Source organism: Podarcis muralis, chromosome 2 (genome assembly GCF_964188315.1).
Source record: "Podarcis muralis chromosome 2, rPodMur119.hap1.1, whole genome shotgun sequence".
Taxonomy (NCBI): Eukaryota; Metazoa; Chordata; class Lepidosauria; order Squamata; family Lacertidae; genus Podarcis; species Podarcis muralis.
The window spans coordinates 121,390,695-121,405,446 of record NC_135656.1 but is presented as its reverse complement, the minus strand read 5'-3'; the positions used below and the strand labels follow the sequence as shown (position 1 = coordinate 121,405,446).

The window sequence follows — 14,752 nt, the reverse complement described above, 5'->3', positions numbered from 1 at the left end:
TCCATACCATTTTATACATTGACAATGCACATTCCATACATTCCACTAAGTTTAAATTTCCTATTCAATCAAAATACTGAGTTTCCCTCACCCTATTTCCTTTCAAGGCACTTCAAGCATATGCCATGCTATCTCTCTATGGCTGGTCCAAAGGACAAACAGTGTGAGCATGCGTACTAACTATCCTCTTAAACAAAGAGAGCATCGTGTGATTGGTCACCCTTACCAAATTCTTTGGGCATGCTCAGTATGCCAGGACCTTATTTCGTAAGTGCCCCACCCCCGTCGCGCTGCCGCATTTATAGGTCCCCGGGATCACGCCACTCACCCCAATTGACCCAAACAGCCAAGTGCGATCCTGGGGCCCAACAGACAAGGCTTGGGCCACGCTTAGCAACAACACACCCCATGGGGGTGGCTTAAGGGTCTTGAGCGCAACCAGGACCCTCAATTTAGGAGGATCCCATTTCTACTCCCCTCAGACTGTCCTCCTTCCTCTTCAGATTCTTCGCTGTCTTTCTGAGTGGGAACGCCCCTGACAGGAGGCTTTGAAAGTCTCCTAAATTGAAATGCAAAAGCCCACAGAATGAGGCACCAAGTCTCTGGCCGACTTCATGGCCAGCTCTGGCCAGCTGGCCGACTTCATGGGAACAATCCAATTGGCTTTCAAAGAGACTGGTGCTGGTGCTCTTCCTGGTGAAAGCAGCTTGGTCACGCCCCATCAGGGTTGCTGACATTTCAGCGCCCATCACTGGAGTGGCACGACAAAGACGGGAGGAAGAGCTAATTTGGCTATGGGGCGCAATCTGGACGGTTCTGCCAGAGGTGCAACATCACCTAGCTGTGGCTCTGGTTGGGTGGCATCTTTTGTGCTTCCTTCTGGCAACTTCTAGGGCCAAGCTAGTGCCAAACGTCTTGCTTTCCTTTCCTTTCCTTTGGACACATCAGTGAGGCCATGGTGTGTGTGTGTGTCTTGTTTTCTGGGCAGCCCAGATATTCATTAATCTGAAATAATTACCATCTAACAGTCAGAAACACTGGAGGGTTCAAGTTGGTGAAGGCTGGGTTTCGGAAAAAAGAGCCTTGGATCTATAGCTCAGGATTTTCTCTCCCCCCCCTCCTTCCCCCCACGTCCCACATTGACTGGCCTGAAGAGAAAGTGGAATTTTATGGAGCTGACATTTCACTCTGCCCTTGCATGCCACACCTTCATACCTGTGGGATTTTGTAGATGCCTGACATGGCTTGAATCTGTTTTGCAATTGCAAATTTCCCCCTTTCAAGGACAGCCAGGAGGTAATTTTTCCTCCCACAGTTATAATTCGGAATATTGCTTTCCCAGCCTCCAAGCAAGTCTATCATGGCATCGGAAGTCATCCTTACATCTAAATAGTTCTCATAGAGGTTGTAGCCCAGGGTGATGTTGGGTAAGAGCCTGGGATTCTGGTTGATCTCCTGGATGGTGAACAAGAAGGACAAGATGTGCCAGTAGTACCTAACTGTCCCACTGCAATAAATAAATCAACAAAAAGTGTCAAACCGCTATTCATCATCATCATCATCATCATCATCATCATCAAATGACAGAAAAAAAGAAAGGGCTTGGATTGGAGGAGGAAACCTTTCATTTCACTGAGGAGTTACATGATCTTCTGTATGTTTACTGTTGCATTCCTTAAGGACAACTGTGGTTAGGCAGTTTATATATTGCCCAATAATAATAATAATAATAATAATAATAATAAATAAATAAATAAATAAATAAATAAATAAATAAATAATTTTATTTATACCCCGTGCTCCCCAGCCAAGACTGGGCTCAGGGCGGCTGACAGCAGGTATAAAAACAAATGATTGAAATACAACTTAAAAACAAGATTAAAATACAACATTAAAACATTAAAATGCAGCCTCATTTCAGTAGGAACTCAAATAAAAAAATTTTGGGGGGATGAAAACCTCAAGTCTTCACCAAGGCCAACTATCCAGACTGGCCCTACTTGGGCCAGAAAAAAGCCAGGGAAGTCCCCAAATAGGAGCTCCATCAGAGAAAGAGAAAGGAAAGAGGGGGAGGTGATCAAGTTGATTCCAAATAAAACCTTGTCGCCTTGGAAAGTGCATGAGTTCCACGGCACCCTCATCTCCCTCCTGCAGGTGAGATCATTTAATGTTTCCTTTTTCATTCCTGACCAGATTCATTTGTATTTTTGTGTCACCATCTCTAAGGGGCAACACAGCAACATTGATAGAGTTATTTTACTAGGGAAGACCCAGAGGGTGAGGAAATAGGGGAACCTGTTGCTGGACTCCCAACTCCCATCAGCCAGAGCCAGCAAGACCAGTGGTTAGAGAAAATGGGAACTGTGGTCCATTGACGTCTGTAGGGCCACAGGTTTCACAGCCCTGAAATAGCGGCAATTTCATCGAAAAATAGGAACCATTGAAATGATACATATAATTACTCACCCCCCAAACTTGACTACCGGGGTCTTGGAAAAGTTGTATGGAAGTTGATCCATAATAATATTTGGAGATATGATCCCACTAATGATGAAATCACCAGGCCGGTAGTAATTGTGTGCATCAGTTGGTTCCCTGATCAGATTCAAGGGACATATTGCCTTCAGGTTCCCAAAGACTGAATGGGGCATCATTAGCAGTTGGAATAGCAATGGAACTAGGAGGACTCTCATTCTGGCTCTGCCCCCTACACTTCTTTTGTCACCTCCAGAGCCAGCTAATTGAAAGAAGCCAAAAATTCTTGCAAGACCAAAGCTGCAATGGCTTTCCTAATCGAGGAGGTGTTCAGCTATGACTTCAGAGCTATTAAACACTATGCAGGCGTATCCACTCCCCATCCAGCATTCCATCTGTTATAAATCTTGACAAAGTCTGTCTCTGACACAGGAGATATTCTCTGCAAAGACTACCCCACCCGGCTCTGTGCAATTAATAACGGCATCCTGTTGTTGATTCTGATGTTTTGGCAATCTCCAGAAATATCTTTCAGAAGACTAAATCACTATGATTTTGATAATTAATAGCAGAAGAAGTTTTGCATTCGCAACTTCCTAGGGTGTTTGCATGACTTAATGGAATAGAGCAGAGCCAGAGAAAAACATGTTTGTGATATGCATCTCGAAAGTTTGTCATGAGTCCAAGTGAGGGGAAGGGGGAGTTTGGCCTGAACTTTGTTCGCAAGAACCTTTGAAGAGCCCTGCAGCTGGATTAGAACAAAGGCCCGTCTTGTCTTGCAGCCTGTATCTCCCATTGGTGCTCTGGGAAGCTCACAAGCAGGGCAGAGGGTTCAAAAGGGGCTGGTCACATTTTCTCAAGGGATGGGGTGGGCTTTAAAGTGATTAATGGCCAATAGCCACAATGGCCAAACTCTTTCTCTCCAGTTAGCTTCTGAACCCAGTTGCTGCAAACCTTGTTGTTGTTGTTTAGTCGTTTAGTCGTGTCTGACTCTTCGTGACCCCCTGGACCAGAGCACGCCAGGCACTTCTGTCTTCCACTGCCTCCCGCAGTTTGGTCAAACTCATGCTGGTAGCTTTGAGAACACTGTCCAACCATCTCATCCTCTGTCGTCCCCTTCTCCTTGTGCTCTCAATCTTTCCCAACATCAGGGTCTTTTCCAGGGAGTCTTCTCTTCTCATGAGGTGGCCAGAGTATTGGAGCCTCAGCTTCAGGATCTGTCCTTCCAGCGAGCACTCAGGGCTGATTTCCTTCAGAATGGAGAGGTAATAATTCAAAAGCATCAATTCTTTGGCGATCAGCCTTCTTTATGGTCCAGCTCTCACTTCCATACATCACTGCTGGGAAAACCATAGCTTTTACTATACGGACCTTTGTTGGCAAGGTGATGTCTCTACTTTACTTTGCTGCAAACCTTAGGAGAGGAGAATTCTGTTCTGCTCATGGCCTGGTAGTGAGATTTCAAACGAGGCACTGGGTTGGCTGCTGTGAGAGCAGGCTGTGGGATGATGATGATGGACCATTGACCTGATCTAACAGGCAGAATCTTATTATATTTGAGCAGACCATGCCTTACATCAATCCATGAGTTCAGTCCATAATTATATTGCCTTGCTGCTTTGTTGTTTTCTGCCCTGGACTCTTTTGAGAGGAAAGGCAGGATAGGAATGTTAATAATAACAATAAGAATTAGAATAAATGCTGTTGTTGTTGTTGTTGTTGTTGTTGTTTAGTTGTGTCCGACTCTTCGTGACCCCATGGACCAGAGCACGCCAGGCCCTCCTGTCTTCCACTGCCTCCCGCAGTTTGGTCAGACTCATGTTTGTAGCTTGGAGAACACTGTCCAACCATGTCGTCCTCTGTCGTCCCCTTCTCCTTGTGCCTTCTCCTTTATTGTGTACAGATAAAACTTTATTGTGGCAGTGGTGAATAATAGCAATAAGAATTAGAATAAATATTGTGTAGAATTATCATAAGAAAAAAGGTGTCCCTCAGCCTATTGAGGGATTGAGATGCATGCAATGTTTGGTGCCCGATGGAGGTATAGTTCTGTGTTCAATAAGGAACCAAATTCTGCCTTATTTTTGGGTGGGCAGTGTGGGATAACCAGTCTCATATAACCACAATGCTTAAGTTTAATTTATGCATAAAGGGGTTAAGACCATAAAGTAAGCTGTCCTGCTAGACTGTGTCATGCCCCCTCAAGCCTTTGTTTCTCTCAGTCCACCATGCAAACTTCTACCTCCACAAAATTAAAAGACACCTGCTTCTTGGGAGATAAGCGAAGACAAACCTAGACAGCATCTTAAAAAGCAGAGATATCACCTTGCTGACAAAGGTCCATATAGTTAAAGCTATGGTTTCCCCAGTAGTGATGTATGGAAGTGAGAGCTGGACCATAAAGAAGGCTGATTGCCGAGGAATTGATGCTTTTGAATTCTGGTGCTGGAGGAGACTCTTGAGAGTCCCATGGACTGCAAGAAGAACAAACCTATCCATTCTTAAGGAAATCAGCCCTGAGTGCTCACTGGAAGAACAGATCGTGAAGCTGAGGCTCCAATACTTTGGCCACCTCATGAGAAAAGACCCTGATGCTGGGAAAGATTGAGGGCACAAGGAGAGGGGGATGACAGAGGACGAGATGGTTGGACAGTGTTCTCGAAGCTACCAGCATGAGTCTGACCAAACTGCGGGAGGCAGTGGAAGACAGAAGTGCCTGGTGTCCTCTGGTCCATGGGGTCATGACTAAACAACTAAACAACAATCTTTCCGCGTCCCAGTTTCTCTGATTGATCCAAAGGAGAGTGTACAGTAAGTCTGTATCTAAAAGACTAAACAACTAAACAACAAAACAACACAGTTTAAAGGTCTAGCAACCTATGTTTCCACATTTTACAGTGGTACCTTGGGTTAAGAACTTAATTCGTTCGGGAGGTCTGTTCTTAACCTGAAACTGTTCTTAACCTGAAACACCACTTTAGCTAATGGGGCCTCCTGCTGCCGCTGCACCACTACTGCACGATTTCTGTTCTCATCCTAAAGCAAAGTTCTTAACCCGAGGTTAAGAATGCCTTGTAATAGTGGGTATACTGTGACAAATACATTCATGGAACTTTGCTTGCCATATATTGTGTCTGAATCCCTGCTTTTTTCTATTTGTATGTTTCTATACAATGGGATGCTGGTGGCACTGTGGTCTAAACCACTGAGCCTTGGGCTTGCCAATTAGAAGGTCAGCGGTTCGAATCCCCGCAACGGGGTGAGCTCCCGTTGCTGAGTCCCTGCTCCTGCCAACCTAGCAGTTCGAAAGCGCGTCAAAGTGCAAGTAGATAAATAGGTAGCACTCTGGTGGGAAGGTAAATGGCATTTCTGTGTGCTGCTCTGGTTCGCCCAAAGTGGCTTTGTCATGCTGGCCACATGACCCGGAAGCTGTACCCCGGCTCCCTCGGCCAATAAAGCAAGATGAGCGCTGCAACCCCAGAGTCGGTCATGACTGGACCTAATGGTCAGGGGTCCCTTTACCTTTTACCAACTTAGATGGTTTTGAAAAAGAATCCTAGGATCAGAGGCTCCTGACTGTCAATTGCTGTGGAATAACACTAGAATGGGGCTGTTGCTCTTTTGCATCCAGGGCTGTCAGTTTTCTCTCAGCAAAGTTCAGGCCAAACTCCCCCCCACGCCGACTCACATCATACTTTGAAGCCACATCTGCGATTTCTCACAAATACATTTTTTCCTCCAGCTCTACACCTGCTCCTCAAGCCACACAGAGTCTCCAGGATATTGAAGGGACGAGTTGCCTTGGCTTTATAATTATTACAATCATAGTAATTATTATTTCTGAAGCTTGGGAGACATTGCTGGAGGTTTCCTACACATTAGGATCAAAGGCAGCTAGCTTGAGGTTAATTTTTGCACTGCGCCTTGGGAGGGAAAAAGTTGGAACCCGGAATATCTCTTGCATCAGAGACAGACTGAGTCAAGATTTAGAGCAGGAAAAGGGTGGGTGGGTGGGGAAGGCTTGCATAAATTTATTGCCACTGCAGCTTTGGTCTTCCAATAGCTTTTGGCTTCTAATCAGTTAACTGAGGAGGAGAGAGGAGCGCTCACAAGAAAGGTGCAGACGGCAGAATGATCTCTCTTGTGGTTCTGCTTCTACTTTTGCTGCTAATGCCTCGTGGAATCTGTGGTCACCTGAAGACAAAATGCTCCTTGAATCTGATCAGGGATGAAAATGATGCAAGCAGTTACTACCGCCCTGGAGACTTCCTCATCAGTGGAAACACCTCTCCAAATAAAATTCTTCTTCATCCATACAACTTTTCCCAAACCCCATTAATGAAGGTTAAGCGGTAAGTTAGTAGGTGCAGGTGGATGTCTTTGTTTCTGCACGCTCTGCTCCAGGTGTTCCTATTTACAAGGGAAACAGTCCCTATTTCAGCTTTCTCCACAATCACCAGCATTACTACCTAATACAAAGATTGCAAGTGTGGTTGAATGTGTGCAGACCCTCAGAGTGTCTCTGTTTTCCAGGGAAAGTCCTGGATTTACACAAGACGTCTCAGTTTCTGTTTTGATCCAGGAGTGTCCCACTTTTCCTTAGGATGTCCCAATTTTCATTAGAGAAATGCTAGAGGGTATGGAATTATCTGACCCCAAGCTAAGGAGATAAGTAACTATACAACCTTTAGAAGAGATCTGAAGGCAGCCCTGTATAGGGAAGTTTTAAAACTTTTGCCGTGTTTTTATATAGGTTGAAAGCTGCCCGGAGTAGCTGGGGCAACCCTATCATTTTATAAATATAACGATACTAAAACTAATACTAATAATACTACTAATAATGGTCGTCACTATTTTCATTGGAGAAATGTTGGAAGGTATGTGTGTGTGGATTATATGTATTCTATAGCAAGAAGATCTGCATGCATTGTACAACTGAACATTTGGAGAGAGGGGAAGGGACTGTGAGAGCTCAGCCAGTGCTCATTGATGTGTTAGTTACAAAGTATTTTGTGCTGATAATGTGGGAGGGGATGTGATTTTTTTTTCTTTTAAAAAAATGTTCCTCAGTCTGAAATAAAGTCCTGGATCAGCCAACAGGGGCCCATATATTTCATATATTCCAGTATCCTGCTCTCACCAGTGTGGTGTAGTGGTTAAGAGTGGTGGACTCGTAATCTGGTGAACTGGGTTTGATTCCCCGCTCCTCCACCTGCAGCTGCTGGGTGACCTTGGGCCAGTCACACTTCTCTGAAGTCTCTCAGCCCCACTCACCTCACAGAGTGTTTGTTGTGGGGGAGGAAGGGAAAGGAGATTGTTAGCCGCTTTGAGACTTCTTAGGATAGTGATAAAGCGGGATATCAAATCCAAACTCTTCACAATGGCCAACCAGATGCGAGCAACCCGAAAGCAGGATTTGAGCAGAAGAGCCCTTTCCTCCGTGAATTTGTCTAATTCCCTTTTAAGGCCATCCAGGTTGGTGTGAGTTCCTTAGCTTATCTATGTGTGTTGCACAAAGTTTTCTCCTTCTACCGATCTCTCCATTATAGCTGGGTCAGTTTGAGAGAACATCCCCCCCCCCCCATTGCATGCTTAGGCAAGTGCAATGCATTTGGTGAATATATTTGGGTCTGAGTATCAACCCACTTTCTGCTTACTGCTGACTTCACTTGCACAAGGGAGACTCAAAGTAAGAGCAAAAGAAGTCCTTCTGGCCTCGTGATATCTTATTATTTTTAAACCGAAGGACTCAACCGCCCACAATTTGCTGGGCTGAAAGTGATATTTACTGACTTACAGTGCAATCAACCCATGAAAAATAAGTCTGAATGATTGAACAGGGTTTCCTGCAAGGCAAGTGGGTTTGGGATTGCACCCTTATTCCCTTTCTAGAACACAAACTGAGCACTCAAAGGGGCATTTTTGTGCCCACATTGTTTAGAGTTATATATTGCCCAGAAAAGCCCTTAGATTGATAAAACAAAAGATGTGACATTTTGTTTTCATGTACTGGCGAATAGCAGCTTTACACTTTTTAACGTATCTTTTTATTACAGCGCAACGAAAAAGTTCTACTGGCGCATCTTGTCCTTCCTGTTCACCATTCAGGAGATCAACTGTGATCCCAGGCTCTTACCCAACATCACCCTGGGCTACAACCTCTATGATAACTATTTTGATGCCAGGATCACTTCTGATGCCTTGCTAGACCTGGTCGCAGGCGGGGAAAGCAATATTCCCAACTATCACTGTGGAAGACAGAATAACCTTTTGGCCGTTCTTGAAGGGGGCAATTCTGTAAACTCAAAACAGATTTCAGCCTTGTCAGGCGCCTACAAAATCCCACAGGTATGAAGGGTGGGGCCTGGAGGGGCAGAGGAGAAGTTCGACTGCAGAAAATTCCACTTAATGCTTAGCTATAGCCAGTGCTATTTTTCTAGAAAAAGAGGTGCTGGAGCTCACCTTGAACTTCTCCCTTGTTCTCTTAGATTGGCAATGTCACCCACCTGAGAGGTGCTGGAGCTGAGCTCTGATGAGTTCCGGCGGGGGAAAAAATGCCCTGGCTATAGCATAAGACTGGATCCAGGGATCTTACTTTCAACCTTCACTCACCTGGTGCCCTCCAGATCTTTCTTTTTTTTAAAATATATTTTTTTAAATTCAATTTTACAATAGACATTTGAATTCAAACATTAATCATAATCATCAACATTTAGGATTCCCTGAATCCTTACACTTCCCTCTACCCCTCCATGGTTTTCATGGAGGTACCACTGTGCATTACAATCCTGTCAAAGTTTTTAGTGGTTTACAGTATTCTCTTAAGTAACTTCTATCCCCCCCATTCCTTATTAAAGTTTCTATCTTCCTGGTTTCTGATTTTCCTGTCATTTTCACCATTTCGGCATAGTCCATCATCTTCACCAACCATTCGTCTCTGGTCGGGTCAGGTGTCATTTCCCAGAATGCTTTTGTTATTTTGCACGTCCAAATCTTTCAGCCTACAACTCCAGCCAGCCCAACCAGGACAAATTGTGTATTACAATGATAATAATAATTTCAGGTTACTAAATATCTGTTCATTATCCTGGAAGCAATATTAAACACCAATCTCTTCCTTTCCTTCCTAGATCAGTTATGGGTTGGTTCCTCAAATTCTTGATGATAAAACTCAGTTCCCTTTTCTGTACCGAATGGTCCCCAGAGAAGAAACTCAGTGCTGGGGGATTGTCAAGTTCCTCCTCTATTTCGGATGGACATGGATTGGCCTCTTTGTTTCAGACAATGACAACGGCGAAAGGTTCTTGAGTGCCTTGACTCCTCTGCTGATCAGCCATGAAATTTGCATTGCCTTATTAAAAAGACTGCCAGAAAAGTATACATCAGACATGCTCATCCAGAGTGAACCCTTTGCCAAATGGAGACAAGTCAATGTATTTGTTTACTATGAAAACACTCACTTGGCATGGGTAACCATCACAGTACTACAAAGAAAACTGAAGGAACAAATTGGGGCAAAAGTCTGGATCTCAACAATTTTTCAGGACATTAATTTGAATTTTTCTCTTCCTCCTGATTACTTCCAGTACATCCATGGCTCTTTCGCCTTTGTCATGAAGCCCCCAATAAAGAAAGAATATCAATTCTATAAACCAGATTCTGTCCTTCTTAAACAGTTTTGGAGTGAATCATTCCATTGTTTCTATTCAAAGCATTTGTTGGCTGTAAGAGGTTGGACAAGATGCACAGAGAATGAGAAACTGGAGATGGTAACTGAAGAGGAGCTGGAGAGAGCCCTGTCTCAAGACAGCTACATCACTTACTTCAGTGTCCAAGCTGTGGCTCAGGCTTTGAATGCTGCCTATTCATCCAGATCTAAGGTCATGCTGATGGTGAGTGGAGGAGACAGGTTGGAACATCTAAGGCTGCAGCCATGGCAGGTATTTCTCCCCCCACTTAATTTATTTATTATTAATGTTGCAAGACATATATGAAATCTTTACATATTGATACATATACATTATATTCGTAAATTCACATTTCATTATGTACCAACATTTATCCATTTCTTATTTCTTGCCCTATGTCTTCCCTCCACCCGTGCGTGACTTCCTTGTTATTATTTTGTAACTTGATTATTGAGATTGTAATTCTGTATCTTAATAATTAAGCATTCAATCTTATGTATCTGCTTAGCTTAACTTGACTTAACTTTGTGAAATCAGTCTATACATATCAATAAGTTCTTGTTGGAGCATCTTTTGGTCATTTATTCTTCTAGACATTTCCATTCTTCTTTGAGATTTTGATAAGATTGCATTCTAATTGTTGCCATCATTTTTGCTAATTCAATCATTTAAAAAAAAATATATTGCCAATCTTTCAATGTTGGTACTTCTTCTGATTTCCAATTTTTTGCTATCCATAACCTTGCGGCAGCTGTTGCATATAAAAAAGATTCACTTCATGTCTTTTGGGATGTCATTCCCATGTCATATAATTCCTAAAAGGAATGTTTCCGGCTTCTTACCAAGTGTTGTTTTAAACATATTTTTTTTCAGTTCCTCGTGTATATTTCCCCATTTTTTAAAAATTTTATCACATCCCCACCATACATGATATAAGGATCCCTCTGATACCTTACATCTCCAACACAGATTTGATTTTAGTTTATAAATTTTAGCCAGTTTTACAGGGCAGGTATTTCCTTTCCTTTGTTGTTTCCCTTGTTTCCCAATGCAATCCATTTTCCCATCCCTGGAATCAAATCTGGTAGTGAATTTTTTTTGTTTTGTTTTGCCCATTTTGGACGAAAATCTAAATAGTGACACTCTTAGTGGAGGTAAATCTTTCTGCCTATTCTGGTTATGACAGAACACTCCCCTACAATCTAGTTCTTGCGCTCTGGTGCCCTGAGAGAGATGCAAGTCATAAATGGCCTCAGCCTAGTATACCTGAAGGAGCATCTTCACTCCCATCGTGAGATCCAGCACCAAGGGCCTTCTCACTGTGAGAAGTGAAGCTGCAGGGAACCAGGCTGAGGGCCTTCTTGGTAGTGGCACCCACCCTGTGGAACGCCTTCCCATCAGATGCCAAGGAAATGAGTAACCATATAACCTTTAGAAGACATCTGAAGGCAGTTCTGTATAGCAAAATTTAACGTGTAATTTTTATTATGTTTTGATATATGTTGGAAGCTCCCCAGAGTGGCTAGGGCATCCTAGTCAGATGGGATAAATAATAAGATTTTTATTTTTATTATGCAACCTTCGTATATGACAGTCTTCAGGACTGAGATATTCAACACAGTTTTCTATTTCCTTAATGCTGGTGTTTTTCCTGCCATTTCAGCTTCATCCTTTCTTAAGAGAAATCCAGTTTTTGAACACTTCCATGGGCAGCCTCAGACTGGACGAAAATGGGGAGCTGCCAGGCAACTTTGATATTGAGAACTGGGTCATGCTTCCCAATAAGTCTTGTTTTAGAGTGAAAGTTGGGAGTATAGAGAAAGAGACACCTACTTATTTCAAGTTCACCATTAATTCAGAAGCCATTGTGTGGCCCAAGGGTAGGAACAAGGTAGGAGACAACTTAAGCCACATGGTAAGTGTTGAGCTCGAATAACCTGTCGAGTAGTTCCAAGGGGACTTCAACCATAACCCGGGGCACACTTACCTGGGCGTAAGTCCTTTTGAATAGGTAGAGCAGTGGTTGGAACCTGCAGGCCGCCTCATATAGCAAATCAGAACTCTTTTTGTATAATAATAATAATAATAATAATAATAATAATAATAATAATAATTATTCAGAAGGCATTTTAAAGTCAACTTCTTCAGGTGATGGCTTGTTTAGCTACTGCTCTTCGTAAGTGTGTTTGCTTACTGCAGTCTTGGATTGCTATATTGTTTTTGTATCTTTTGTTCTCTAAAGGTAAGGGAAAGGTACCCCTGCCCGTACGGGCCAGTCTTGACAGACTCTAGGGTTGTGCGCCCATCTCACTTAAGAGGCCGGGGGCCAGCGCTGTCCGGAGACACTTCCAGGTCACGTGGCCAGTGTGACAAAGCTGCATCTGGCGAGCCAGCGCAGCACACAGAAACACCGTTTACCTTCCCGCCAGTAAGCGGTCCCTATTTATCTACTTGCACCCGAGGGTGCTTTTGAACTGCTAGGTTGGCAGGCGCTGGGACCGAGCAATGGGAGCGCACCCCGCCGCGGGGATTCGAACCGCCGACCTTTCGATCGGCAAGCCCTAGGCGCTGAGGCTTTTACCCACAGCGCCACCTGCGTCCATAGCGCCACCTTTTGTTCTCTACTTTGATGCAAATAGGGACATGTCCCACTCCGCTCCAACAGGCCCTTCTCAACCGCCCTATCTTTGTCTCCACCCAACAGGACACAGCACACACCCTCCACCGTCATGAGAAAACCCCTTAATCCATGTTTTAGTTTATTTTACTCTTTGGTAGATTTACAAAAAGAAACACACACACACACACACCAATAAATATATTTTAGAAAGGGGCAAGATTAGACATGGACGCACAAAGCATTTCTTTTTGACTACTGCAATGCGCTCTTTGTGGGGCTTTGAAGGTGACCCAGAAACTACAACTAATCCAGAATGCAGCAGCTAGACTGGTGATTGGGAGCGGCCGCCGAGTCCATATAACACCGGTTTGAAAGACCTACATTGGCTCCCAGTACGTTTCCGAGCACAATTCAAAGTGTTGGTGCTGACCTTTAAAGCCCTAAACGGCTTCGGTCCAGTATACCTGAAGGAGCATCTCCACCCCCATCGTCCAGCCCGGACACTAAGGTCCAGCTCTGAGGGCCTTCTGGCGGTTCCCTCCATGTGAGAAGTGAGGTTACAGGGAACCTTCTCTGTAGTGGTGCCCGCCCTGTGGAACGCCCTCCCATCAGATGTCAAGGAAATAAACAACTATCTGACTTTTAGAAGACATCTGATGAAAGGCCTGTTTAGGGAAGTTTTTAATGTTTGATGTTTTATCGTGTTTTTAATATTCTGTTGGGAGCTGTCCACAGTGGCTGGGAAGCCCTGCCAGATGGGTGGGGTACAAATAAATTATTATTATTATTATTATTATTATTATTATTATTATTATTATTATTGACTATTTGTGCTCCTCTCCACTTCTACTTCCTTCCTTCCCAGGGCATCTCTGCCCTCTGCCTGCATCAAGAGCCGGCACATCACACAGGGCTGGGCCTCAGTGGTGGCAGCCTCTCCTCCTCCTTGCCTGCTCTTCAGAAGCCACCACGAGCTGCCAAAGGGAGGAGGCTGGCAGAGGCGGCCATGGAAAGGCCGCGGAGAGGCAGCAGGATGCTCCCTCACTGCCGCCACCACTCAGAACAAGCACTGACTCATTCTCTTCCCTGAGATTGGCAGCCGTGGCACTGGCAGGGGAAATTAGGACATTCCAGGATTAAATCAGAAGCCAGGATGGCTTTCGTAATTTTGGGACTGTCCCTGGAAAATCGGGACACTTGGAGGTTGTGATAGAAAGGTCAGATACAGTGGTACCTCTGGTTAGGTACTTAATTCATTCCAGAGGTCCATTCTTAACCTGAAACTGTTCTTAACCTGAAACACCACTTTAGCTAATGGGGCCTCCCGCTGCTGCTGCACCGCCGGAGCACGATTTCTGTTCTCATCCTGAAGCAAAGTTCTTAACCCGAGGCACTATTTCTGGGTTAGCGGAGTCTGTAACCTGAAGCGTATGTAACCTGAAGCGTCTGTGACCCAAGGTACCACTGTATATAATTTTGGAACAAGCAAGCAAACACAGCCAGGAGGTTTCCCTACCATGTCATTCTGCATCAAAAGTGCTTCCCTGAAAAAAGTGCATGTGATAAGAAGGACAAGAGATCCTGTAGGGTCATTTCCAAACTCTGTAAGTGAACTCTCTAGACACAAATACCCCTGTTATTGTCCCTTTAATGCAGCATCTTCTCTTTATGATTAGACCAGGCCTCGCTCCAGGTGCACTGAAAGCTGTCGCCCGGGATACGCCAAGGTAGTTCAAGAAGGAGAGGCAGTTTGCTGCTATGGTTGTGCTCCATGTATGGAAGGGACCATCTCCACTTGGGAAGGTGGGTGACTCCAAGGGAGAACTAGAGAGAGGTCAGCGATTAATTCAGAGGCATTTTCTGATAGAGATATTTTTGAATGTGGATCCTTTCTTGACTTCTCTATTTCTAATCACCTTCATAAATTACAGGAAGTAGGTTGAAACAAATGACCTCAAGAAAGCAAACT

General features: G+C 44.2%; 1 protein-coding gene across 1 annotated transcript; it reads left to right on the top strand.

Annotated features, from left to right (window-relative positions):
• Nucleotides 1-4,510: 4,510 nt before the first annotated feature.
• On the top strand, nucleotides 4,511-10,510 carry LOC144326820 (vomeronasal type-2 receptor 26-like). The gene is made up of 3 exons (XM_077923659.1): nucleotides 4,511-4,516; nucleotides 8,584-8,823; nucleotides 9,606-10,510. Exons 1-3 carry the CDS (start codon nucleotides 4,511-4,513, stop codon nucleotides 10,467-10,469), a joined length of 1,110 nt encoding a protein of 369 aa, XP_077779785.1. The 3' UTR covers nucleotides 10,470-10,510.
• The last annotated feature ends 4,242 nt before the right edge of the window (nucleotides 10,511-14,752 follow it).

Coding starts and splice junctions, on each gene's coding strand:
- LOC144326820 (XM_077923659.1), top strand. Junction 8,824..9,605: donor GCGCCTACAAAATCCCACAG/GTATGAAGGGTG, acceptor TTTCCTTCCTAG/ATCAGTTATGGGTTGGTTCC.